We start from the raw sequence: 27,492 nt of genomic DNA on the forward strand, positions 1-27,492 counted from the left end.
ACAATCTTTCGTCATCACCATTCAACTTAAAACACCTCGTTTCTCAAGACGGAATCTGAGCAACTGGTAAAATAAATTCAATACTGCCTGTCAACACATGTTTATCGTATGGGTAGCTTTCATTTTCATTAATTGAGGGAAAAAAGAAAAAAAAACATTTGAACACTATGACCTATTTTTAGTAATGACAGCCATGTTTTTTTGACTGATGAAAAATTTAAAATGATCAGTTTGTGCAGGAAACCCTAAAAAAATTATGCTAACTTTTATCATATGTTATTGCAATTGGTTTAAGTTAGTTGTACACATTAAAACAACAAAAAAATCCTACAACAGGCAACAAATCATTTAAAAAATTTCGGCAAAGCTTCGTCTACTGATGGTGAACAATATTACTCTCCATCAGAGTTTGGCTCAGTCATGGTTTTTGAGATATTTGCATTTATATACTCTCAAGAACATGATACACACCTTTCCCAAATGTACTCTTAACCATGAAAAAGCATTCAATTATTCTGTACATCTGTATGCATTATATCATACTGAGAAAATAAATTCATACTTAGCAGAGGAACACTTCCTAAGGTGCCCATTTATGCAAGTTCAACACATATCAAACTTCTGTCACATCTTTTCCATCATTTTAGCTTGTGGCAACAACACCTCTGTGTAAGTTTCATGGAATTAAAAACACTACATGTAGTAAATACATGTATACGTACATCTCGTCTTAATGTACATTTGTATCTTACAAGTTAACAAGTTGGTGAGTGTATGCAGTCAAAACCTTTAACATCTTTGCAAATGCAAACACATGAAGTTAATTAATCTATTACAATAACTACATGTAAACTAAGTAAAACATCAGTACAAAATGTTTACATAAACACAACATTCAATAATACAAAACAAAAAACATAATTTGGCAAACTGGAAGCTACTCGTAAAAAACATAAAAACTGTACTTAAACTACTTTGTTCTATTTTTAGTAACAGTGGCCATGTTTTTTCATCAATCAAGAATCCAAATGGTCATTTTGTACATGATACCCTAACAAACAGTAATAATAACTTTCATTAAATTGTGTACAGTAGATTCTGTGGAGAAGATTTTTCAAAGTAATAACATGAAAAACAGCAAAAAACGTCCAAAAAGGGCAATAACTCCAACATGGGTCAGGTCTCACTAACTACTTCCGGGTCAAATGGCCATCCTCCTATGTAGTACCAAAACACACTGAACCTAGACATATGCATTGTAAGTACATTATTTGTGTGTATTATGATTAAAAGTTGTCAAAATAAAGCTGAGAATGTGTACTTTAAAATCACATATGTAATTAACTACAAAAGTGTATGAATATTGTTTATATGTGTGAGTAATTTGCCTCCATGCTGTCAGTTAGCAGAAAAGGTAAAAATGTGGATTTTCAGTATTATTTATTCAAGTAAATTTTGTGAAGAATTTCTACAATCATTGTACCATAAGCATAATGATTTTGGAAGCCTTATTTTCCAAGCTTCGCAACGGTATGCAACTTTAAGATGTCATTTGTCCTGGGAATTCACAGTGAAACTTTGAAAATTACTTTTTTAACATGTAAAGTAATGGAAACGTTAGAAGTGGTTAGTAAGACCTCAACAGATCTTCACCAAAATAATATCACAGATAGATCTCATCATGGTGAACACTTTTACCCTGTCAAGACTTGGTTAAACCTAACAGTTATGGAGATATATGCACAGCAATGTTATATTTTTAGTAACAGTGGCCATGTTTTTTCACCAATCAAAAATCCAAACAGTCATTTTGTTTAGGATACCCTAAAAACAGTAATACCAACTTTCATTAAATTCTGTACAGCAATATCTGAGAGAAAACTTTTGAAAGTAAGAACATCAAAACCAGCAAAAAATGTCCAAAAAAGGGCAATACCTCCAACATGGGTCAGATATTCACCAAAGTTACATAACAGATAGATCTCATCAAGATGAACTCTTTTACTCCAGTCAGAATTTGGCTAAACCTAATGGTTTTGGAGATATATGTAAAAAACTGCTGTCTGACCGCTATGTACAATTGTAGACATGGCAGCCATGTTTTTGAACAGATCAAAAATCCAAACAGTCATTTCATGCAGGATACTCTAAGGAACAATCATTATAAGTTTCATCCAAATCCACTCTTTAGTTTCAGAGGAAAAGATGTTTGAAGAATTGTTAACAATGACGACAGACGCCAAGTGATGGCAATAGCTCACATGGCCTATGGCCAGGTGAGCTAAAAACCCAACTAAATCAACTAAAGTTCACAAAATTCATATTCAGTCCCCGTAATCAGAGGGTCTGAAACATGGTATGAGTTATCACAGTCAAACTTCTTACTGAATTTGAAATCATTCCCAGAATTTTTTTGGAACTGATGAAATTATTACAAAGAAGAAACCCTCACACCACTGGGCAGGTTACTGCTGGCCCCCCAAAGAAAAAACATTAGACACGGGTACAGTGAAATAGTTGCCTCTTTATATTACAGTAACATAAAAGTAAACTAAATGAACAACAAGAAAGGTCTACATATTATTGCATTATATAAAGAACAGAAGTGTGACCAATTGCTCAAGGAGAGATGGATACCATGACAATACTAATTCTTACTATTTTTCATTAATGTAAAAGACATAAATCACCACACAGTATAGACTAACTTACTCTGAACATAGATATTGAAGCTACAAAACACTGAATTGCCAGCATCATCAATGGCTTCATAAGTCATCTGGTATTTACCCCATGTAAATATCTCTCCTGTAAATGAAGTATATGTTGGTCAAGTAAATTTTCCTGAAAATAATTCATCCTTGAGATTAAATTTCATGTTAAATGGATACTCATTACCTTTTAAGGTGTTACAATCAAGGGTATATAATTATATATTTTAAATATATTTGAATAAAGTTCTGCACATCAAACTAAAAAGGGAGCAATTATTTGATTTTCCTGGAAAAGGGGATGTGTAGTAGGATCAAATTTGAAATAAGAAGGCAGGATAATGATGTAAGGTTACAAAATCCTGGATGTGTAAGCTTAACTGCTAGGACATAACATTTTATCCTAGCCCCCACTCAATCTACTAGTGGAGTCCTCTACTTTATTATGCCTATTTTTTTTTATTAAAAATTCGTTCTGTACAAAATACACTGAGAATAACCAGTTTGATCACAATGTTCATCATGGAGTCCAATGGAAGTTGAGGTAGGGCAAAACAAATATATATTGTACTTCTCAAGTCGAAGTTCTGTACACAATAAGAAATTACTGTATTTTGGTGTGTATTATGCACACATTTTTACATAGAAATCATTTCCAAAGCATGGGGTCAAATACATCAATATATAAGAATTGGCCATGAAATAAAAGATTTTGGAAGAAGAAAAGACATTGCGTACTGTAAACAAACATACTGGAAGTGAAATATTACTGATCTTTTGTCTAACAAAATTTTACTGCGATCTAAGTCTACAAATCTTTTTTCACAAGATTATACCTTCAAAATTGCATTGGGCACAATACAGAAGTGTGTATTATACACACCACATCAGAGTATTCTGACAAGACTGCATTGTCCACTCTTAGTGAGGGTATAAAACTAGTAGATATCAGCCTTCACACAAACCTGGTCTGTACTTTCTATAAATTTTAACGGCCCCATGAAAGGTTGGCTCTGTCCAATTGACGGTTGTATATCTATCTTTGCTGTATTTATATATATCAGATGGACAATTGGAGGTAGAAGGGGGAGTCTTGTCTACAAAAAATATTTATGCACCAGGGTTCAACATAATAAGTGTAATGACAAATTCTTCAAAAGTGGGTGAAAGTATAGCCTCAATCATAAATTGACATTTCTTCAAAGTTTGTTGTGTTTCATATCAGTATCTGTATTTGTTACTATCCTATGTCTCTTCACCAATTATAACTGTCATGGTCTTAATCAGGGAGTTTTTTTTTGTATAAAACTTACAAATTTACTATACTACTGATGTATTTTTTTCACTTCTATTAGCAAACAGAATAACAAAAAAAAACTGAAATGAAACAATGCAATCCTTCTGATTTCATTGTTTTTCTATGACAGACAGCCCATGAATAGACAGATGCACATTACCTTGTCTGTCATGGGTAAAATAACCAATGCAACATGTTAAGTGAAAGTAGTCCAGTAAAGTTCAAAAGGTCAATGAATAAATTAATCCAACTTTTTGTATGCAGGGCCACATCTATGTTACAGTAATATACTCAAATCATATGCAAACTTAAAAATTAATATATATAATTACTATATAATGGAATTTTTGGGGTGATTACTGATAATCACACATGGTTAATTGTCGCCCAGTAATACAACACATATTTTATGCAAATTACTCTTGACCTTTATTGTTACTCTTCACCTTGGACTGTAAAATGGAAGAAATACATTCTTAAACTTGTCATCTTTTGAAGAATTGGCATTTCTTCTACTTGTGTCAGAAATTCTTCGTCTTTTAATTCGTTGTACTGTGTTTTATTTGTCAAAAGACGAAATTTCTCACACTATAGGAAGAAGCTCCAGATATTCAATAGATTTAGGTTACAGGCCATCAATTGCATCATCAATTTGGAACATACACAAAAAAAAGTTCTATGCCAAGGTACAAAGTAGTCCCTTTAGCATCGCATTATAAAAAAAGTTGACAATATTTTTATATGGATGAACTTTTTTCAAAAAGGGAATTTTATTCTGATAATTTTGAGCCCAAAGTATGCTGCCTCAAACTTAAATAAACTAATTTGGTGGAACTATAAACAAAGATGGTCTAAATGAAGAATTTTTAGGAATCCCCATGCTATTTTTAGGGTAGATGAGTTCCGAGCGTCAGTACTGCACTGCAAGTTAGTAAACCCCTTGTCAAATTTTGAGTGACATAGCAGTACATGTGTATGTTTCAGGTGATATATGGTTTTAGTTAGGTTAAACTTAAGGTAAACTACTGAGGATCCCCTGAAAATGAGCAAATTAACATAGAGAGTAACAGGAATCTGAATTAGTGGTTTGTAGCCTAGAGACTGGTGTAAGAATTTATTAATCTCTATGCTTTTTTTTTTTTATACTTTTGCTATTTTTAGGGTAGATGAGTTCCGAGCGTCAGTACTGCACTGCAAGTTAGTAAACCCCTTGTCAAATTTTGAGTGACATAGCAGTACATGTGTATGTTTCAGGTGATATATGGTTTTAGTTAGGTTAAACTTAAGGTAAACTACTGAGGATCCCCTGAAAATGAGCAAATTAACATAGAGAGTAACAGGAATCTGAATTAGTGGTTTGTAGCCTAGAGACTGGTGTAAGAATTTATTAATCTCTATGCTTTTTTTTTTTATACTTTTCACATATTACAGAATTTTGTAATTTATAAATAAGCTTACCAATTTCCTTTAGCCGAGTAATCTCAGCATCTTTTGCTGCTTTTGAAGGGTAAACTGGTTGGGCACCACTGTGAAGTATAAATTCACTCCACAAAAGAGTTGTTCCATTATATACCGTACGTGGGTTCTCATAGAGAGCTGGAATTTCAGTCTCAAATTCCAGAACCCTGTTATACATGGTAAGCTGACTAATATATCCTCTGAATCCTTGCTGGTTAAAGGGTTGTTTGGTTAGTGTGCTAACTTTTCCTCCAAGAACTAACCATACACTGAAAATCACGTACATTTCATTTGTAAATATATACATGACAAAAATTATACACAAGCAAATACTTTTCACTTGAAATTCATGTTAAACGAGCTTCACATGAAATTCATGTGAAATTCACATGATTTTCACGTGAAGGCTCCATTCACCTGAATTTCACGAAAACTCTGTCACTTGGTTTATTTGCTCAATTCAGGTGAAAATCATGTGAAATAATTTGCCTGTGTATGGGCCATTACAGAAATTGAGTTACCAATCTGTGCTATAATCATAATACTGTCTAATGAAAATTTAAGGACGACAATTCAGTTAAGAGGCTTGTCTCAAATTCCATCTTTTTATCTATTTAAGGTCATTTGAAAAAAAATATTGGCCTATTACAAAATACTATACTCTGTTTTAAAGTGATATTTTTAGGTGTCAAGTATCATAAATGCAGTTTTTTCAGTCTCAACACATTAATTGGACACCAGCACTGCACCCTATATTAGACTGAGCTCAAGAAACAGTGACTTATTACAATGTCACTTCCTTATATCCTTCATATCACTGTTGTCAAATAACAGGTTCCATGTATGAACTTTGTTTTGTTCTTTTTTTACCTCTTCTTTTTATACCACTGTCCATCAGTTTTTGTATCATTGTCTGTCAATGTCTCAGTGTGTTGTACTGGCTGTCAGTTTTTGTACCACTGTCCGTCATTGTGTCAGTGCATTGTACTTTCTTTAACATCACTACAATGTCAGATTTTCAGTTACATGTATTTAGAATATCATGACAAAAGTATTATCAGTGTAATGTTAAACACTCTGGGTCTTCAGCAATCAGTCCTATTCCTGAGCCTAGTACAAATTGGTTTAAGCTAGTATGAATTCTAGGGAAATTTGCTTATTAAAAAAAATGTTGTTAGAATTTATGATACAGGTTAGTAGTTTAAAAAGTTTTTAGCAGTAACTGTATACAATTTTATCTGCTGCAAAATAAACATGCACTTAAAACAACTAAGGACTCACGTTTTATCAAAAGTTTGCCCACTCCAAATATCAATCCTCTGACCTTGGTTTATTGTATCTATTATAAAGTTCACACCCTCTGTATTATCCCAGGTCAGAACAATATGATGCCATCTACCATCTTCTATTTTGTTATATTTCTCCTGTATTTCAGCAGCTGAACCATCATTGTATAACTTAACTCCAGCTCTGGTAATTTCAATCAGCTGTTCAGGGTCTTCTAGTCCAGATATATCACTTAAAGGGATTATACAGATGTGTCATCATCTTGGTTGATTAGTAGTGGATTTTTTATTTCTTACAATTCAATGAAGAATATGGGATTTAACCAAATAATAATAGTGAAAGCAATCGAAAGTGAACTAAACAAATCTAATGAAAAGCATAGTCGATGAAGATGAACATTTTTCTTGAAAAATCCTTAGATAAGTCAAAGTGGACGATAAGTCGAGGCTGACACTTGGCTGAAAAAAATATCAACTTATAGTCCGGAAAATACGGTAGTCATTTGGAATAAAATTTTCTGACCTCCTTTCGATGAGGACATCCTAATATACATGAACTCGTAACAATATTTTAATCATCTCAGCCAAGGGATGCAACACTGTTACACTACACAGTGGACAAGTTTATTGTAAACAAGACACAAATCCTTGCAATAATATAAGAACTTAACAGAGTTAACACACTATAATTTAACAGTTTTCATATATAAGTGTGGTATCATCCTCACAATGTCAAGGCTCCTGTGTCCACTTGTGTCCATGGGAGACACAAGTGGACAAAACTGCCCTGAAAGGAGCCCTGACAGAAGCACTGACATTGTGAGGATGGTGTGGTTCATGGAATTCTACTTACCGAACAGAAAAGATGTTGAAGTAAGTCTGAGAATAGCTACTGTCAAGAAACTTGACCCACATACTAATGGAAAAACTCTGCCCAGATAACTTTATAGCATAAGGTAAAGCAGCATAGCCATTCCTTGTAGGGAGGTAGAAGTATATGTCATAGTCTGTGTTTATTTCTAAAATTAAAAATGTATAAAAATAGGAGATGTGGAATGATTACCAATGAGACAGTCATCTACCAAAAGCCAAGCAAAAAACATTAACACTTCTGTGCCAATTCTATATTGCATCATGCCATTGGAAATATTCTAATAATGATTTGCTAATCCAGGCTCTTTAGACCACAGCCATGGTAAAACGGTGATAAATATATGACCACCACCATAATTGTCACAGATGTATGACAGTCCCTTTTCTGACAACATATATGTATCTACTGAGAGTGCTAGAGAGAGAAATCTCTGACACCAAATAGTAAAAGTTCTCTAATGAGGCTAAAGCAAGTTACAGAACATTGGTGTATAAGATTTCGTAGTCTTGCAATGTCTAGTGCTGTTTGATTCTTTTTCTCATTTCAAAAATTATTTTTGTAATTACTGTGAAAGTACTATGATTCATGGGTGCTAATTTTTGTGGTGTAGGGGAAAAATGTTAGTTCATAAATTCTTGAATTCATAGATTTGATAATTCCACCTTACAAATGTATTGGAAATTTCCTATTCATAAGGAACCATCCACAAAAACCACGAAAATTGATACCCCCACAAACAATAATACTTTCAGAGTAGTATGCCAATTCAGAAGGCCCTGCTTGCCAAAATTTCTTTTGTATTTATACGACATCATGAAATGTTTTCTTGTGACATTATATTGTAAAAACATCACTTTTTTTCTATAAATCACATGTAGGTGAAATAAGATAATCTCACATGGCCTTAAATAGGAATATCCTGGACTTTTCAGTGAGAAAAGTTTTACCCAACTTTACCAAAGTCACAACAGAATTTGCCCCCAAATGGTCATCATTTTGTGCAACACATTGATGTGTCTTTTCAAAATATGAAGAAACTAGTCCTATAACAACCTGAATGAATCCAAGAAAGTCCATTTCATCATTGTTTTACCAGAGAGTGGCCATTTATGCCGCATTATTTTACCCTGAGTGATAAAATGAGGAGTTTCTGTGATTAATTTCTTAATCATTTCCATGCAAACTCCAATGGTATCTCATGAAATTGAGAGCTTTCCATATGGTGGTTTTTCCACCCAAAACTTTCGGCCACATGCTTGGACAAACTAACTATATTTTTATCACAAGGGTCTTGATACAATATGCTTTCTTGGTTGAAGTATTTCAGATGGCAATGCCATAAAAGAAGGTTATGCAATCAAGTGAGTTTCACTACCTAGGTCAAACTAGACATTGCCCCTAATGGTACTAATGCCCCCAGTACATTTGGGGACCAATGTGGACATCAGTACTATTTCTTGTTGTTGGTGACAACACGATAACAGAATATGACTGCAAATTTACTTAAAACATAAATTCCTAACAATATGCACACCTCTACATTGTAATCTAATACTCCATCAAGTTTCATTACAATCTTCCAAGTCGTTGAGGAGGAGTTGTTGACAACGTATCAGACCAAAAATTTGCAGAAAAATGCCAAAGTCCAACAGCATCATTTCACAATTTTTGCCCAATCATCAATTCCTGACAGTATGCACATCTCCATGTGGTTACTACATCCCACAAATATTCATAACAATGCTGCAAACTGCTTAGAAAATAGTTTGGACAGACGGACAGACAGACGGACAGAAAGGGTGAAACCTATTTACCGGCCAAACTTCGTTTGTTGGGGTATATTTAAAACTTTGTTCTTCCTTTTACACTTCACACCATGGTATGCATGAACTGAAAAAAACAGTTTTGTCAGCAAAGTAAATGAAAATTTAATTAAATGTAATGCAAATTCTAAATTGATCAAACAAATTTAATTTTCAGGGCCCCTATATTAGTTTAAAATACCTTTTTGACAGTCTTTGCCAGTTTTTCCCAGGTTACACCGGCATATATAATCATCTACCAGATCTATACAAGAGGAATCTGAAGGACATGGACTATGAAAACAGTCATCACTGTTTGTTTCACAGTGTTTCCCCATAAAACCTGAAAAGTTCAAAGGTATTGTGATGAATTTTGACACATGTGTTGCTAAAGTAATGGATTCTGACAGAAATCTGTAATTAAAGGCTCATATCATTTAACAACATTCATATCAATTATTAAGTCTCACATACAAAGAATTTAACCCAAAAAATAAAAGCATAAAAAATTAATGTTTGTTTTATTTCACATCTGCATTCTATTAGAATTTATATCAAACGAATCATCAAAGATGTGCTAATATCACTGACTTATATTTCTCACACTGACCTTTGACACAATTGAACACTTATTCCTAACTGGTTATTCTAGGTGTTATATAAAGCTCTTAGACACATTGGCAGCTATAGGCTATCTACTAAGTCAAGGTTATATATACTGACCTTTGACACATTGGCACCTATACCCTATCTGGTTAGTCAAGGTTACACATGTGCCACCATTTTGACAAATTTTATCATCTTTACAGTGGTCCACAACTAATTCACAACCAGGTCCTGCATAATCTGAATAAGATCAAATACATAGTCATCTCAAAAGCAGTAAGCAGGGGAAGATTCTGGCAGGGGTATTGCAGGCGTGCACCCCCCTAATATTTGCAAAGCATGAGTTGTCCTCAGCTTAATAAAGTATCTGAAGAGACAATGAAAATTATCGTCCTCACATCTATCGGTTTTAACATTCAAAGTACATAAAACAGTATCATTACACATGATTACTAATCATCTGACCTACGGTTTATTTAAGTTTCATAAATATCATATACTTCAAAGGAAAGTGTCAAAATATTTGATGACAAATATTATTGGCTAATAGCAGTTAAAGTTTAAACAATTGTTACATTGTAGTTGCGGTTTTTATAAATAATTTCTTTGATAATCGAAGTTCAAAAACATCCCTAACTAACTTTCCCACAAAAAAGGTGAATGTTGCATTGTTATTTCAAAGATATGAAAGATAGAAATACTGGTTCAAGCGAAAGGTTAGGTATTAATATTATCATTATTTAGTTCCTGTGCCCCTGTGTCTAAATATATTTCTCACTTGCAACCTAAACATGTTGGCGGTTTATGCATAAAAGGTCAATGTTAGACCCGTATCACCGTATTAAATTGGATCCCAAGAAAATAAACATAATTTCATAAAAGCATCTCATTCTGATGCAAGTGGTTTGTGATAGATATAATGAAAAGACAATTAAAAATCACTGGTAAAAGTAGAAATTTTCATTTGCAAAATCTAATATTGATCCGATGAGCTATTGTCATCTGTCTCGTCTCACTTTGCGTCCGTCAGTCCACCTGTCTATCTGTTAATTCTTGACAGGTTTTATTTCACGTTTATGAAACCATGTACATTTGGCTTAGACACTGCAAAACAACAGTTAATAATTTTTTTTGTGGTGTTCCTGTATCTCTTTATATCACAACTACCAGCACAATGTCTTCAAAGGTTAAGTTTAAATATTACCTGATATTACTATATAGATAAGTTTACATCAAGTGCTGGTGTTTTTATGGTAGATTGGTTTGCAAAGGAACATAGCATCAAGGTATGCTAATAGAAGGTGGAAGACAATTTTTTTGTATTGCCCTGTGTTTCATGGCATCTGTCACCAATGAACCATCTACTCCATCTGATATTGATCATATCCTTGAAGTTGGTACAAATCTTTACCACTCAATATGCACGAATCGTAGCTATATGCTTGTAAATGAAATACCAAGTACTGTTGATATTGTGGTAAAAAGTCTACAATACCATGTTATAGAGTTGAGAGGCAACAGCCCATGCAGTAGACAACTTGGAAGCCTTGTGTTTTAGTATCAGAGGAGCACTTAAGCGCTGCTATGAGGAATCAGATATGTGTTTTATGACAGTTGTAAACTACCCAAGTTGTACTATTGGTACAAAAAAGACAGATCATCAGATGTACTTGGAAATGGACTTGCATAGCAGAGATGAATCTGTAAAATCGATCCCAGATGGAAAAGCTGTTGTACTTAGATTTTGTTCTTTAGATCAGCTTGTTACTTATATCAGAGAAATGTGTGAGTCGCTGTCTACGTTAGGTATGCCATTCGAGGCAACTTCTATAGCATGTAATCCACTAGATACTGTACACTCAACAAGTGCACCATATCACAAATGTTCAAGAGCCTTCGGTCGAAGCTGGAGTAGATTCACAAGTGACTGAACAAAATACAGCAACAAGAAGTCAAAAAGGTACACCTGTGACTCAATACCAGCAAAATACAAATGATCATAGTGACCATAGGGAGAACAATGATGTTCCTGTTGATAATATAAATACACAAAATCAATTGAGTAGTGCAGCTGCTGTTTTATGTGATCTACATGACTATGATCATGATGCTCCGGATGAAATGAAATACCTTTTACACTGTCAAATAGAACCACATATTTCCTTCAAGTTTCCATCCAAAAATTATGCGGATAAAAGTTTTAAAAGATCATGTGTGCGGGAGTGGTTCTCCGTTTTCAACTTTATATCATATTCCGTTTGTCAAGATGTACTCTATTGTTTGCCCTGTCGTTTGTGTCCGGATTCATCACATTGGCGACCCACAAAATTGATACGAGAACCCTACAGCGACTGGAAACATGCAAAAGAAGATTTGAAAATGCATGCTACTACAGATTATCATCAGTCATCAATGACAAAACTTGAGGCTTTTCGTAATACACATCTTGAGTCTTCATCAAGAATTGATATAACACTTACTTCTGGAAACCAAGCAATTATTGAGTGAAACCATTAAATACTCATGTCCATAATTAAGTCATTGGTATTCTGTGGTCGACAAGGTATTGCCTTACGTGGCCACAGGGATGATGATACACATGTACTAATAAAGGAAGCAGTACCAACAAAGGAAATTTCAAAGAATTGCTAAATTTCTGAGACGACCCAGATGATTCTATTCTAGAGAAACACATAAATTCATGTTAGAAAAATGCTACCTACACTTCCAAAACCTCACAAAACGACTGCTGTGTTTAAGGGATTACATACAGAACAAGATTACCAATGAAGTTAGAGCACAAGCTATTGGCCCGTATTATGGAATACAATGTGACAAAGTAACAGATTCTAGTAATTGGGACCAACTTGGTCTTGTCATCCATTATACTGTGGATGGGCATCCAAAAGAGCACTTATTGGAATTTATTGAATGCAAAACTATTACTGAAGTAGAGATTGCAAGCAAACCTTTAGAGTCTCTTAGTAATGCTGGATTAGATATTCAACTTTGCAGGTCCCAGACTATGGACGGCCCCGGCAACATGTCCGGAAAATATAATGGTTGTGCTGCCAAGTTCCGTGAACACTCTCCAAAGGCCGTTTACCACTACTGTAGTTCACATGATTGGAACCTAGTACTATGCAAAAGCAGCAAAGTAAAAGAAATCCATATTATGCTGGATGTGTTAAAACAGTTAGGAATATTTCTTGATACTCTCCTAAAAGATGTTGACGCCTGGAAAAATGTATTACTGATGTAAACAACACAAGGGATGAGGATTCAAAAATCAAAAATGCCAAGTTTAAAATCTTTTTTGAAACCAGATGGGTAGAGAAGTTTACTACAATACAAGTTTTTAATGCTAAGTATCAACCAATTATTGATTGTCTATCAGCAATCGGCACAGAAAGAGGTTGGGATACCAAAGATATAACAGAGTCTCAGGGACTTCTACAGCGTACTACAGATACAACCTTTATTGTATGCTTCCAAACTGCCATCTACTTTTACGGTTATTTGAATGGTTTGAGTAGAAAATTAAAAGGCACTGCATTGGACTTACTTCAAGGTTACTCAATGGTAGATAACATTAAGAGCTTGTTGATATCAGCAAGAGGAAATGATACAGAGTATGACAATGTTTATCAAAATGCTGAACAGATGGCCCAATTAGCAGATAGCGAACTTGTTATACCTTGCCGCTGTGGAAGACAGACTCAGCGAAGTAACATTCCGGGAGATACTCCGCAAGTCTACTACAAAAGGGTTGTATATTTGCCACATATTGATGCTTTAATCCAGGAGTATAGTAGTCAATTTAGTAGTCTATCTCAGAAGGCAGTTAAAGCGATGGCTTTGATACCGGCCTATTTAGAGCATGCCAACAGAGAGGTTTTAGATGATCTTTTTGGTGGTTTACAATATGATTTAAAAACATAATCTGATGAAAACTTATTGGATTGTAAAACAAATATAAAATAAAGAACTTACTCTGATCATTATAAAGTATAAATTTTTTAAGATACAATCCCTCAAGGTAGTACCCATCTCTGTATAAACTCTTACCAGAAGGACAAGCACAATTTGGTTGGTCATCCTTCTGTGTACATGTCCCTGTATTCACACATGGGTCAACATCTCTACAGCTGTCTGGCCTGCTCTCACAATGTCTCCCATATCTTTTATCTTTACAACTGTAAATTAGATATGTATGACATTTTAATGTCTGAAAAATGGTACTGTAATGGTACCTTTTTTGTGTGTACTTATTTTTGAGAGTTCCCTTACTTGACACAGTTCCTAGGTATTTCATTTCACAGAATTGCCAATAAAAGTTCAAAATTCATTCAACATAAAAATTTTCCTATGAGATGTGACAAAAAGAATATGTCTAAATGATTAGTTTAAATTACAGTGATATGATTGTTAGGCATTAAAACAATATGTCAATAAAAAAAATGTAACTTGAGGTGTAATATAATCAATACAAAATAAAATTGGACAACCATAATTTAATTTCTTCATTAAAACATCACCTCACACCAAGTGATATTGCATATATATATTAAACAGTACTTCTATAGAAATACTAAAAATAACTATCTAATTCATGAATGAATGTTGGAATCGAAGGTCAGTTTCATTTAACAGAAATTATATTAATATATAACGTCAAAGTTTAAACTATAGATTAATCTGTTTTTATCAGATTTACACCACTGTCGCACCATGGTCATTAATTTAGTTTTTATGTAATGTACATTACATTGTTCTGTTTTTGTTCATGCCATAACCATTTACTGTAAATGTGTTTTTGCAAATAAAATTGTCTATTCTCTATTGTCTACTGTCTATTGTCTATTGTCTATTGTCTATGACAGGACATTTAACTATAACTTACACTAAATGAGTGAAGAAATAAGTTATCTGACAGTAATTATATCCCTTGTATTGGTTTTTTTCACTGATGTATATAATATTCTCCTGGTACATTCTCTATTGTAAGGAGAAATTTCTCTATTGTGAGGAGAACTATTGTAATGTTTCTTCACACAAAGTAGGTGTGTATATATATATATAAAATAAACTTACTGACAAAAGTAATCATCAAATAAAGAAGAGCAGTCTGAGTCAGCAGCACATGGAGGTGACGTAGCATTACAAACATCTATTATAACTGAACACTGTTTACCCTTCCAACCATCTAAGCAGGTACACAGGTAATCATTGGTAGCATCTTTACATGTGCCACCATGTAGACATGGCTGACTAGCACATTCATCTATGTTAATCTATAATTTACAGTAATGTTATATACAAAATGATTATACAGTGGAACATGTCTAAACTGAGTAATCTGAAAACCTGTCTAAACCAGAAATTTTTTTGAAGTTTTTTTTCTATATAAGTTTCAATGTATTGTGTAAGCCTTGGAAGTTGAACACATTTCTATACCAAACCAATTTTAAACTTCAAAAGGGGTTTGGATTAGATAGGTTTCACTGTAGCAGCTTGGCCAGAAGCATCAATTGGACCCCAATACAGAATAGATGACTTCCACATTCACTTCCATTCCAGAAAAGTTCTTCAATTATATTGAGGTCAACTAGGGTGATACATATATTACAGAACCATATCCAATATTTTAATGCTCGGAGACATATTTCCACATAACTATTACTGTTCCTGTAGCCTTGGAATCTGATATCCTTTTTTTGTCTAGTATACAACTGTAAACCAGTTTCCACCAGATTCAGCATAAATGGCAAATGTGAAAGTCGTCTATAGGTGAAGATGTATTATTCTGTTGTTCCAATGTTCAAAACTTAAATAGATTAGATTATCAGTGACATTGCAGTAAAACTCTATTTTGTTTTCTTTGATCTTTAAAATTTCATATATCTCATTACAGTGGAGAGGCATTTGAAAGCAAGGGTGTACTGTTGTCTGTATAAAAAATTTCAAAAAAATACATTGTGGTAATTTTTAATCTCTAGGCAAGATGTAAATAAGAGAAACCAAAAAGTTAATAAGAGGCTCCAATGAGCCTAAATCGCTAACCTGGTTCAATTGTTGCCTTTCAAGGGCAATAACTCAAACAAGGAGTTGCCTAACAATTTAGACTCAAAAATTCTTTGGTAAGACTTATCATAAGGATCATTTCATCAATTAAAAGTGTCTTACTATCTGTTATAGTTTTCAAGATATTGGCTGAAAACTGTACAAAAAAATGTAATATTTCACCTTTTAAGGACAATAACTCTAACAAGGACTCATCTGAAAACTTTGATCCCTGCAGACTTTAGTAGGTCTTATCATAAAGGATCATTTCAGCAGTTGAAAGTTTCTTTCTATCTACTATAGTTTTCAAGATATTGACTGAAAACTGTACAAAAAACATCATTTTTCACCTTAGAAGGACAATAACTCTAATGAAACTTTGATCCAATGAAGACTTTTGTAGGTCTAATAATAAGGATCATTTTGGAAATTGAAAGAATTTGGCTAAAACTATAAAAAAAAAAATCACACACCAGTTCTATGCAGAATACCATAAGAAATATTTGTACCAAGTTTGGTTCTAATTGGTCAAGTAGTATCAAAAGAAAAGATTTTTATTAAAGAAATAACATTAAATATAGCAAAACAAACATTGAAAAAGGGCAATAACTCCAATATGGCATAAAAGATCAAAAAGAAAATTTGACTACTGATAGATATCATCATGTTGAAACCATACCCAAGGAATACAACTAAACCTAAAGATTTTGGAGATATATACAAAAAACTTCGGTCTGACCTCTATGTTCTAATTTCAGTAATGGCTACTGCTGCTGTGTTTCCCAATAGATAAAAAAATCCCGACATCAGTTCTATGCAGAATACCCGAAGGAACATTCATAATTAGTTTGGTTATAATTGATAAAGTAGTTTCCGAGAAGAGTATTGAAAAGTTGTTACTGGTAATGATGACGGATGGCAATAGCTCACATGGCTTTTGTTCAGCTGAGCTAAAAAGTTATAAGGTAAAACACAGTTTCAAAGCAATTTAAAATCTTTATAACTTTTTACCAACAACATCAACTCAATGTGCTGAATGTCATAAATAATGTATCTGCTTCTCAAATATTCTGATGATTTCACAATATCAATCAATCAAATTCCAGAAATAAAAATTCGACATAGAGATCACCTCCTTTCGTGAGCTCATGGATCGTTATGGTGTATCCATCTGCACCTTGAAAACTGATTTATTCAATGGGTCATAGTTTTCCTTTCCTCATTTGTCTACCCCAGACGACTTTTTATGAGCAACTCGGCAGGTGTTTCTAGAAAAGCAGAGGACACTTACCCTACCGGTGTACCTGGTCCATGCTCCCAGTTTTTAGTGTACGAGTTGCTCATTTGCTTTTGGTACATTGTATGTATGATTTTAGTTACTTTATGTTCTTTGTTGTGTATGTCTGTTTTCCATGTCTGGTCTTTGTCCAAGGATTACATTCTTTTGATTACACCAATAACCTTGGTTCCCTTGATTACTCTTGTATTCAGAAGAAGAGAATATAGCTCCAAATATCTAGGATTAATTCAGAAGCCTTCTTATAAAAAAACTGCAATATTCAGAATCTGAATTTAGTACTACGCAGTTATATTCAAAACTTTTTAGCAAGGAAAAGTATCTTTATGTAGAAACTAGAACTCTTACCTTGTATTATAATGTATACAGAAGTATCTTAAAACTTACAGAACAGTTTTTGCCTGTGAAACCTGGTCCGCACATACAAGAATAGTCACTGACACCATCAACACACTCACCATTTACACAAGGTTTGGAGGCACAATCATTAATGTTATCTTGACAGATTGATCCTGCAAATAATAAATATGTACCCCATAAACCAACAAGAGGCTTCCGGGATCCTAAATCGTACACCTGGTTGAATTTTGCCTTTCAAAGGCAATTAATTTAACAAAAAGTTTGAATCAAGGGGACTTTGGTAGGACTTTAAAAAGGATCATTTCAGCAATTGAAAATTTCTATCTATCATAGTTTTCAAGATATTGACTGAAAACTGTAGGAAAAAAAAACATCATTTTTCATCTTTCTAGGGCAATAACTCTAACAAGGAGTCTGACCACTTTTACTCCTGAAGACTTTTGTAGGCCTTACAATAAGGATCATTACAGCTATCGAAAGAATTTGGGTAAACTTAACGATTTTGGAGATATATGCAAAAAACTACTGTCTGACCCCTATGTGCTATTTTTAGTAACTGTCGCCATGTTTTTCCACAGATCAAAAATCCCCACATCAGTTCTATGCAGGATACCCCAAGGAACATGCATACCTAGTTTGGTTCTAACTGGTCCAGTAGTGTCAAAGAAGAAGAGTTTTGAAAAATTGTTAACGACGGATGACGATGACATTGGACGCCAAGTGATGGCAATGGCTAAAAAGGGATCTGAGAAAATCACATTGAAGTTTTCAAGTTTACAGGTTGACAAGATATCATTAGTCATTGTATATATTAACTGGTTACAGTTTGAGGGAGTATGCTTATTTTCTATTTTCAATTTCCCAGACTACTATGTATTAGCAATTTTTGAAGACTTTAGTCTTTGATTAGACTTTGCTACACAGCTGTACAGCAGTTGGATAGTGAATGAATATTTGATAGTAATGATACTTAATCAAATAAAATATATATTACAGAGAGACTTGTAGCAACTCTAGTTTTTGATTAACAATTGAACCCTCAGTTTTTCTGTCCTGGACAACCACTTCTAGATATGAACTACTATTTACTACTTTTTAGACATAAGAAATTGACAGTCATTGTAACATTAAATTCAATATTTAATGTCATTGATGATAATAATGAAGGAAAAGAAATTTGCACACTAAGTTTTATTTAATAAATTGCCATTGTTTAGGACATACAAGTGACAGTAAAAAAATTAATGTGGCCACTTTTATCTCAAAACCATTTACATAAATCTAGATAAAATTCTGAGGAAGACAGTTTTCAACTGGGGGTTTAAATCACTAATCCTTGTAAAAAATACTATAATTTACTTCAATTTTTAATAAAAATAAACCTTGAAATTTTCACTGCAGTTTTATTTTCCCTTGATTGCTTTAAGAGCTGGAACACAAAAATAAAACTGACATGAATTTTTTTTCAAACTACATCATACTAAGTTTGGGTAAAGATTGCAAATCAAAAACTATGTGAAAGTAGATTGATCACAGAAACCATAAAAAATAAAAGATGGTGCAAAAAATTTCCAGTTTACAATATATGAATGAACCCAAACAAAAACTGTTTACCTGAAAAGCCTTCTGCACAACTACAAGTGAAGCTATCAACTTGATCTACACATGTGCCTCCATTCAAACAAGTAACACTGGCACAGTCATCAATGTTATGTTGGCAAATAGATCCTGTATAGCCTGACAGACAGCTACAACTGAAAGTACTGTTGACAACATCATTACATGTACCTCCATGGAGACAGGGATTCTTGTTGAATTTACAGTAGTTCTGGCTTAGGCAAGTTGTTCCAACAAACACTGGAAATGAAATTTGTTTATCAAAATCTAGCACTTTTCTCTTTATCTTATTAATAAAAATATTTTTTATCACACAAATTGAATTTGTTACCCATATATACATCTAGACCTTAGGAATCACTAAAAATACTAGTACATTTCAGATTATTTCATGTTATTTTGTAGAAAGTAAGCTCTATTCAGACATTCAGAATGTTTTTTTTTAATCTGCTGCCATGGTATGAAAGAAAAAACATAATTTCCTTAAACAATGTTGGTGCCTCCTAAATATAACAGCCAAAAAAAACCTTTTTTTTCTAATGTACCAGGCAGACTGACTAGAAATGCTATGAACAGGTTTGCAAAGAGAATATCCTTGGGTTCAAGTACACATACATCATGTTGATTCTTCCCTTGCAAAAACCTTATATAAATTATATTCTGCCATGTAACTCAACTTATAATACCTAAACTTCATTAAAATCCATTAAAATGTTTATGAGAAGCTGGGCTTAAATTATGTTTCAACATCAAAAAATTCTTTCATTGACTTATAACCTTTGCAGGATAAAGGCAATAATTGTCTTTTACAAATGGTACCTATTTTCTTATAAAATTTCATTAAATAGGAGTTATAACATGTACAATCCTTTAATTGGTTTATCTCCCTTTGAAAACATCCTAAATGTCATCAAAATCAATTGAGTGTTAAAGAGGAAGTTTGCTTATTGGGTATTAACATGTGAAACAATGAAGTTGACTTAACTTCCTTTTTAGGCATCAGACAATAGTTATAATCCTTCATGTACACTTTCATACGATGCCCAACCTTCATTATAATTTTCATAATAATCACTTTAGTGTGTAGGAGTAGATCTGTTTATATCGACAGACAAAAGGATGGATGAACAGGGTTCCTATATACCTCTCAAACTTTGTTTACTGGGGTAAAATAAAAGTCAATCTTGGACAGTTGTGATTATATGTTGTCAAGAGTTCAATTTTCTAAATTTTCTCCCCAGTACATCCCTTCTGGAACCTCAAATGTAAACTATGTGTATTACAGTAAACATGCCTTCATGGGTGTGCATCATTTATGTTAAGTTTCATTAAAAGTCATTAAGCAGTTTAGAATTTCATGTGCTGACATGATATAATAATTTCCCACATTCATTTAAAAAAAATCTTACCTAAAAATACAGAATGCAAGCTGACCACAGGAGTATTCCCCACTTTCAATTGACTTAAATAATACACACTTAAGTTTGATTATTTCCCTTTGAATGAATTCTGATAGTCATAGTATTAAACAGCTTAACCTTCCTATAATATCTCCTCAAAACCACTTGTATGGTAAGGGAGGTAACTTTCAAAGGTTAAGCATGTACAACCCTTATGCTGGATTATTTCTCGAAAATGTAAGGGACAATAACTTCAAACCTTTTTCCTTATCTATATATAATGATATCCATCATTCCTATAAATTTTCATCAAAATCCTTAAAGCATTTAAGGAGTCACACTTACAAGACATGTGACCAGACTTACAGAGATGGATGATACAACAGATAGAAAGCAGACAGACAGATGGGGTGATTCCCATAAACCCCACAAACTATGTTTGTTGAAACTGTGGTTCTTTTCTCAAACCTGTTTTTAGTCTTACCTGAGCCCCTATGACTCCCTATATCCAAATAGGTACAAAAAAAATTACAGTTTAAACAGTTTAGGGATCAGAAACAAGTACAGAAAGGAGTAAGCCATTGACTTGCATCCTGTCCTTCCTTAGACCAGACCCTAATATGCAGGAAGATACATGTATGTCAGTAACACTAAGGCCTGTATTACCTTACTTCAGCCTATATGGGGAGGTGGGTACTGGTGCAATATGTGACACTGGATTTGTGGGGTATAATAATAAATCTTCTTTGGAGGTAATAATACAATGCACCAAAAATCAAGTAAAAATCATCTTTATATTTCATATAATTCAGCTATAGACGTTCAAATTTGCCTTTAAGTACATTTGCAAGTCAACATATGTACCCGTAATTGTTTATTCAAAAAGACCCTGTTTTATTCATTCGTATTAAAATACAAAATTTCTTTTAAGTTGTGAATGCCAGCTAATTAGACATGTTTTAAAGACAAATTGATAACTAACTTTTAAAACTTTTTAAACAGATGTCCAAAATCTACAGTACTAACAATGTAATTTTACTTCACAAACAACCACATAATGATTTCAGCTTACCTCCAGTAGGTTCACAACGATAACGTATTTCATAGTCTTCACAAGGACTTGTAATATTGGTACACAATGAACCATTCCATTGACAGTTTACAGACTCCTTTGGCAAGATCCATGTCTGACCAGAAACTCTGCACTCAGCACCAACTGGATACTGTCCATCACAAACTGATATCCCTAACTAATAAAATATTAAGAATGGTAAGAGTGCAAGACAGAAAAATCTCAGACACCCTTGAATAAAATTTTAATGTTCTCTAACTCAGCAGATTCTTTTTAGGGAACTTAAAATCTTGAAATCTTACCATTGTCTGAAATTTTCTAGTCTTGCATTATCTAGTGAAGATTTTTTTTCTCACATTTAAAACTGATTTTGTGATATGTGTGCCAATTCAGAAATCCCTACTTGCCGAAATAAAGTAATGAATGTTGCATGTTTTATCTTACCTGAGGGTGAGATAAGGAAATCTCACATGGGTAATAATATGGACAGTGTCAAAAATGAGAAAAAATACATCACCATTTAAAGAATCCCCAAAATGGCAAGTGTTTGTCAAAAAGTTTCAATTTTGTACCTCCTGTATTATCAATGTACACATTAAAACCAAGGTAAGAAATGCCAGAAGTGCCCAAAACTTCCATTTTTTAAAACATTTCTCACAGGGAAATTCGCCCCTCACCCTAACCCCCTTTGCCAAAACTTGCAAAGCCTTATTAAAGAAACATTAGAAAATAACATTGAAGTTCCACATATCTATTGTTCAATCTACACTTTGATACATCCTACCAGAATGTAGTGGTGTCACAAGTTTAGAATTATGTATATATTTAGAAAGGTTGTTTACTTTGTTCTTTGTTTTGTATCAAGTCATATTATGAAAACCTACCAGCCAACCAAAATAAAACACACAGAGAAAAAACCAAAAGACTGTGTGTACATGTCCAGAATATTTCCATGCATTGTTGAAACACTATTAGTCAATGTATAAAGATATAATCATTTTTGTAGGTTAAATTAGGTCAAATCCTTTAGGTAATGTTGAATTTTAGGTTGAAATTTGTCAAATTTATATAATTTGGCACTGTTGATATTTAATTCAGTCTCCAACTTATTTGTTATTAGCTTTTAGTACAGAACTGATGCTCATTAAAGCCCATCAACTGATCAAAGGTTGCATCAAACTCATGAGACTCAATTTAAGCCTTGGTTGGGGTACAACCATTTGATTCTGAGGAGAACCTGGCAAATTCTGTAATGTCAGAATAATTATTTTTGAAATTTTGCAGGTCAGACAATTTATTTTTCAACCACATCAGGGCAAGATTATTTATTTCCATTTCAATGTATGGTGTATCTGGACAATGGTTAGAAAATTTATTTATTTTCAAAGAGGTGTAGGCCAGAATTTTTCGAGCCAGAATATTTATTCTCAAAAGCTGCCAGCCCCCGCAGAATCAAATGGTTGTCTGCTTGCTTCAACTGTTTAATACTGTAAAAGTAATATTGTTCATTAGGTACCAATTTTCATGCTTTTTGGGGGTAAACCAAACCACAAAATTTGGTTCCCAATGAAATCGATTTCCATTGAAGTGTATACTGAAAACCTCAAAACCATGAATTTAAGAATCCACAAACTTGTGTTTCTTCCCTAATCAATGAAAATTGGTATCCATGAATTAAGGTATTTTAACAGTATGTTGAGTTGTGTATCTTTGTTATATTCCTCCACAGAAAATAAATGGACTTTGAGTGAATGTGCGTGTGACAAAATATTTTCAGTTTTTTTCCTGTCTATACAGTGCTTGTATAATACCGTTTTAAAAATAAACAGTAAAACTCCGCATTTTCTGCTTAAATATGTAAAATAGTTGGAGGGAATAATCTAAGTGAGGAAAGATACCACTTGCAGTACTATTTGTTGTTTAAGATTTCAGATTTTAACCAAAATGAAAACTAGAGGCTCTAAAGAACCAGAATCGCTCACCTCGCTTATTAAGCAAAACATTTTTTTTTGTAAATTCTTGAATAAAAATTCTTAACGCTCATACTTAAGAAAATATATTAATTTTCATTAAATTCTGTCCAGCAGTTTCAGAGATAAAATGTTTTAAAGTAAAAGCATTAAAAAAAAAAAGCGAAAAAATGAAAAAAAAAGGGGGCAATAACTCCAACATGGGTTAACAGATTGCATCAAGTGACCACTGAGTGGTATATATATTTTATGGATTCAGTTGTTTTGTTTGTCAATTTTTATACATATTTTCTTAATGCAATATATTTGAACATCAGTTTATTACTTTCATTTTACATTTGTTTTATTTTTTTTAAAAAATACAATTTAATATCTTAAATTTTAGATAAATTTAATGTGGTACTATATTGGACTTGTTCCAATGAAAATTCTTAAATTTACATGAACCGACCATCCCTCATTTTACATAACAAAACTGTGATCAGATCAGTAAGTCGCCATTGGTTATTGATCCGTCAGTGATCAATCATGCAGCAGTCATCAATCCCTCAAACAGTTGCGTGGATCGGTTCAGGGACTGTATATGCAAAAAACATCTGACTGACCCCATCTTCTATTTTTAGTAATGGCGGCAATGTTTTTCTGATGGATTGAAAATCCCCACATCAGTTTCATGCAAAACATCTTCAGGAATGTTCATACCATTTTTGGTTTCAATTGGTCAAGAAGTGTCAGAGGAGAAGAGTTTTGAAAATTTGTTGACTATGGATACCAAGTGATGGCAATAGCTCACATGGCCCTTCAGGCCAGGTGAACTAAAAAACAGTTATGTTTGTCTTGCAACAAAACCAATGAAAACCTACCTGCACACAGACGCAAAACACAGAAAAACACAACTTTGTCCTACAAAACTTGCCAAACCAAAACAGTATAAACATCTATACACTTCATTACAATACATCCATCCTACTAAACATGACAGTAATCCAACAAGCAGTTTAAGTAATGGTCTGTAACAAAATATTTCAAGAAGTCCCATAACTCCTAGCTAGATGTGCCCAAAATCCTGAATCGCTTACCTAGTTCTTTTTTTTTTTTACACTTCAAGGGTAATAACTTGTGCAAAGTCGTGCTACCACTTTGACCTTGAAGACTTTGGTAGGCCTTATTTTAAAGATAATTTCATCAATTGTAAGGTTTTTTTTTTTATCTATTATGGTTTTCAAGATATTGACTAAAAACTGAGAAAAATCAAAAATTGTTTGCCTTTTAAGGGCAATGACTCTTATGAAGAGTAGTCTTACAACTATTGCAGGCCTATCATTAAAACCATTTCATCCAATGCAAGACGCAAGAATGAGCTTTTTTGAATTCAAGAAAATGGCTAAAAACTGCAAAAAAATGCCATTTTTATGCAAAGAGTTGTCCTACAACTTTGACCCAATAGAAACTTTTGTAGATCTCTTCAATTCTTCTATATCCCTTATAGTTTTTGAGATATACCTTGTAATAAGTGGCTTTACCCAATATTTTCTATAAATAGACATGACAGACATGTTATTAATGGATCAAAATTTCAAACACAATTTTTATGCAGGATACTCTAAGGAACAATAAGCTAACTTTTGTTAAATTCTGTCAAGTAGTTTCAGAGAGGATATTTAAACAAAAAAAAAACAATGACAACAGACACCAACAGAGGCCGTGTGATGGTAACAGCTCACATGGCCCTTTGGGTCTGGTGAGCTAAAAATATTGTCAAATCAAATTCATCTCTATACTTCATTAAAATACATCACAAAAATATGGAAGAAATATACCTAGTGATTTCACAAAGTCTTTTATGGTTGAAAACTTCCAACTTTGTCCAAGTCTCATAACTACTTCAATAATTGTTGAATTAAGAAACCATATTATTCACATTTTATAACAATTAATCATACCAAAGGTGAAGGGGCATTAAGCTATGAATATTGCCTAAAAATATCAACTTTGTTGTAATAACATAAAGTTGTTCATAACATGGTGAAATACAAATATATAAGGAAAGATAATAATTTGTGGTATTAGTTCATTGTAATAATGACGTCAAAATGGTGCCATAATTTTAGGTAATTTAGCAAAAACCGCTGAGAATTGTAAATTTTGTTGTTTTTCCAGACATATTTACATGCAGAAAACTACCTTTATATTTTCATATATGATAATTTATGTAATAATGAATAAAGAGTTGAACCTCGTTAAGTCGAAGTCGAAAGGATCATGTGAAAATGTTCGAGTTATCCGAGGTTCGAGTAATCCGAGGTCGAGGATAAACCGGAAATACTGGTGGTTTGGTCCATGATTGTTTCTGTATTTACATCATTTTTTATGCTTGTACATGTACATGTGCTTCACTTTACATGGTACTTCGTAATGTCATGTGTTTCATATCGGAAGATATATTGTTTTTTTTTGTATGTATATCATGTTTGAAATACTGAATGGCAGCGAGTGTTTTAATGAAATTTCCTTTTTATTATTTCTATATCAAAAACGGCATAGTTCATAACATGCTGCTTTGTTTGATTCAGTATCAGGAGTATCGTCAAACCATGTGCTCTACAATATTACGATAAAATTTCAGATTCACTAGTGAAACGAATGTAGTCGTAATACTCTTACTAGCATCTGTTTGATGTTTCATTAAATAGTAAGATACCATTACAATTCATCCGCATTTTTTAAAAAAAATTTCAAAATATCAAAACATCCGATATCAATGTTAGTGTAAATTCTGACATGTTATTAATAATATTTGTTTCTTTTAAAAACATGCGCAATTTTAAATTAATTAAATAAACAAATCAAACCAAAAGAGTGTCAACAAATTAATTTTAATAGCCAAGCTAATTGTTGTTAAAACACACTTCGATCATGGTTTGTAATAAAACAATCAGTTTTCTGACTAATTAGTTGACTTCAAGACATCATGGTTAATTAACCTCAAAGTCCTATCGAGGGGACTGATTGATTACGTCGAGTTATCCGAGGTTTCGTTTCATCCGAGTTCGAGTCATCCGAGGTTTCGATTCATCCGAGTTCGAGTCATCTGATGTAAAATTGTATTGGGGTAAGGGGAGTTTTGCTGGCACTTTGTAAATAGTTCGAGTTATCTGAGATTTCGGCTAATCTGAGTTCGACACATCGAGGTTCGACTGTATTCACTAAAATTAAAAATGAAGTTGTTTTTTGGGTGAGGACACCAATTCCTTGTCAAAAATATGACCAGAAACTGACCAAACTTGACAGAATGTCTGAATATTGGTAAACTTCAAAGCAATTTTTTTGTCCTTTCAATGCAAGAATTATCAGAAGTCTTTATATTTTCTCATTTATGATGGATTGAAGTCTCCAAATTTACAATCAAATCATTTAACACTTTATGATTAATTTTCAGTTGAATTTTAGGCCAATAAGACACTTAATCGCCTCTTCTCCTTTATCAATTAACTCAGGCCCCACTTAGTAGAAGTGTGCATAAACATTGGCATATACAATTACATGAAAACACTAAAGATAAAAAAAAAAAACCAGACCACAATAAAAAAACTAAAGGATTATAATATAAACTCCAATAAATAGGACTGACATCAGGTATGTGATACCCCAGAATATGAACTCCAATAAACAGGACTGA

At 33.1% G+C, this 27,492-nt stretch overlaps 1 protein-coding gene across 2 annotated transcripts in view; it reads right to left on the bottom strand.

Annotated features, from left to right (window-relative positions):
• The window catches only part of LOC148619305 (uncharacterized), a 125,600-nt gene that overhangs the window by 33,210 nt on the left and 64,898 nt on the right, over window positions 1-27,492 (bottom strand). Inside the window, exons 41-52 of one of the 2 annotated variants that reach the window (XM_088579056.1) lie at window positions 21,844-22,021; window positions 19,369-19,611; window positions 17,782-17,906; window positions 15,129-15,328; window positions 14,103-14,230; window positions 10,152-10,274; window positions 9,631-9,771; window positions 7,606-7,771; window positions 6,748-6,984; window positions 5,467-5,735; window positions 3,677-3,808; window positions 2,713-2,808 (exon numbers count right to left, since the gene is read on the bottom strand). In XM_088579056.1, coding sequence (XP_088435182.1) covers window positions 2,713-2,808; window positions 3,677-3,808; window positions 5,467-5,735; window positions 6,748-6,984; window positions 7,606-7,771; window positions 9,631-9,771; window positions 10,152-10,274; window positions 14,103-14,230; window positions 15,129-15,328; window positions 17,782-17,906; window positions 19,369-19,611; window positions 21,844-22,021 — 2,038 coding nt within the window. The remainder of the gene's footprint in view (window positions 1-2,712; window positions 2,809-3,676; window positions 3,809-5,466; window positions 5,736-6,747; window positions 6,985-7,605; window positions 7,772-9,630; window positions 9,772-10,151; window positions 10,275-14,102; window positions 14,231-15,128; window positions 15,329-17,781; window positions 17,907-19,368; window positions 19,612-21,843; window positions 22,022-27,492) is intronic. The other variant, XM_088579057.1, reaches the window with a different exon arrangement.

This window comes from Perna viridis, chromosome 4 (genome assembly GCF_037379345.1).
Source record: "Perna viridis isolate PV_CMFRI_1.1 ecotype Kerala chromosome 4, ASM3737934v1, whole genome shotgun sequence".
In the NCBI taxonomy this organism is placed as follows: Eukaryota; Metazoa; Mollusca; class Bivalvia; order Mytilida; family Mytilidae; genus Perna; species Perna viridis.